Source organism: Sinocyclocheilus anshuiensis, unplaced genomic scaffold (genome assembly GCF_001515605.1).
Source record: "Sinocyclocheilus anshuiensis isolate Anshui unplaced genomic scaffold, SAMN03320099.WGS_v1.1 scaffold650, whole genome shotgun sequence".
Lineage (NCBI taxonomy): Eukaryota > Metazoa > Chordata > Actinopteri > Cypriniformes > Cyprinidae > Sinocyclocheilus > Sinocyclocheilus anshuiensis.
This window is the reverse complement of record NW_015542346.1, coordinates 91,697-93,221: the sequence shown is the minus strand read 5'-3', so window position 1 is coordinate 93,221 and position 1,525 is coordinate 91,697. Positions and strand designations below refer to the sequence as shown.

Genomic DNA, 1,525 nt, shown 5'->3' with positions numbered 1-1,525 from the left:
TATTTCAGAAGGCGGGCCTTCATTTGATACAGGAACTATTCGAGCCGTTCATGCCAGACTGGGGAGAGAGGTGTCGTAATAATGTAAAATATGTGGAAAATAATGTGTTTTTCGAACAACCTAGTATAAGAGTCTGTTCTAGTACATCCCCCAAAACAAAATCAAGACTTTGTAAAAGAGCATAATAGGACCCCTTTAAAGTATATTTTCTTTTTTTTTTAATAATTTCAAATATCAGTATTCAACGTTTTATATTTAAAATATCAAAACAGTGTTAATGCATTTGTAACTGCAGGTTAAATGCATTAATGTCCTGCATTAAACAGTGTGTAAATGCATCTAAATGCCACTTCTAATGCAGCTTCTGTGTTTTCTCTGCATTGCAAAGGTTAATTTTGTCAATACTGATTTAATTTGCTCGATAACAGCCCAAATGACTTATTCTAATTGACTGTTTCAATTTAAGAATTTGACTGAAAAGATGATGCACACTTTTAGAAAAAAGGCCTTTATAAAGGTAAAAATACCCATAAAAGGTAAAAAATCAATTTAAACTTATTGAAAAAGATTAATTTCTATCACTGCTGTGAACTGATCACCACACAGAAAGGTGGCTGACAGAGTCAGCTGTCCACGGTAGTCCTTAAGATATCAGCACAATAACACACTCATCAAAATATCGTCTAATTATCATTATCGATAAAATCCCAGAAAATATTGAGATATATTTTTTGTCAATATCGAACACCCCTAATATATTTAATGTTTTGTTTAGAAAAAAAAAAATAATAATAAATATGAGAAGTGCCCTTTTTTTCCACTTGAGCCCCTGCCCCTCAAAATGTCTGTGCACGTCCCTGCTAAAGAAGGTTATTGTAAAGTGTTACCCAATTATGTTTTAGTGTCTTCTGGTAAGTGTTTCTCTGTCTGTAAGATGAAGCTGAAAACATACTGAGGTCACTAAAAGATTGTATGTATCACTTACCCAGTAAAAGCAACAGACTCTTGTAGAATGTTCTCATGTTCATTTTAGGCAATTTGTGATTCTTTCTGCTTTCATTTGAGGATGTTTGAATAAATGTTGTTCCTGGGAGAAACACATCAGTTCAACTTTATCTCAGAGTCACATTATCCAATTGCTCCTCCCACTTTTCTCTCCGACTGGAGCTGGAAAAATGTTCACACACACACACACGCACGCACGCACCCACGCAAGCACACACACACACACACACACACCATCTTGTAGCAACAAAACAAGTGAACACATTTTTACTGAAAACAATGATACCTTGAAACTTCAGTTTAGTTATTAATGATAGCAAAATGCCAATGCTTGTCAATATTTTTACAACCATCTCTTTGGCGGACATTTATGACTATCCAAGGTATAAGTGTCATGTTGACATGCTTACATTAAATACTAGGTGTGAATATCATTGGGTACCTATAACCAGAGCTGGATAGATTACTTACAAAATGTAGCATGTTACTGATTACAGATTACATAATGAAAACCGTAGTT

At 34.4% G+C, this 1,525-nt stretch overlaps 1 protein-coding gene across 1 annotated transcript in view; it reads right to left on the bottom strand.

The window, feature by feature from the left end:
* LOC107691403 (fucolectin-1-like) overlaps positions 1 to 1,028 on the bottom strand; it is a 19,140-nt gene extending 18,112 nt beyond the window's left edge. Inside the window, exon 1 of the mRNA XM_016489976.1 lies at positions 986 to 1,028. Within this exon, the coding sequence (XP_016345462.1) occupies positions 986 to 1,028 (43 nt within the window). The remainder of the gene's footprint in view (positions 1 to 985) is intronic.
* Positions 1,029 to 1,525: the final 497 nt, after the last annotated feature.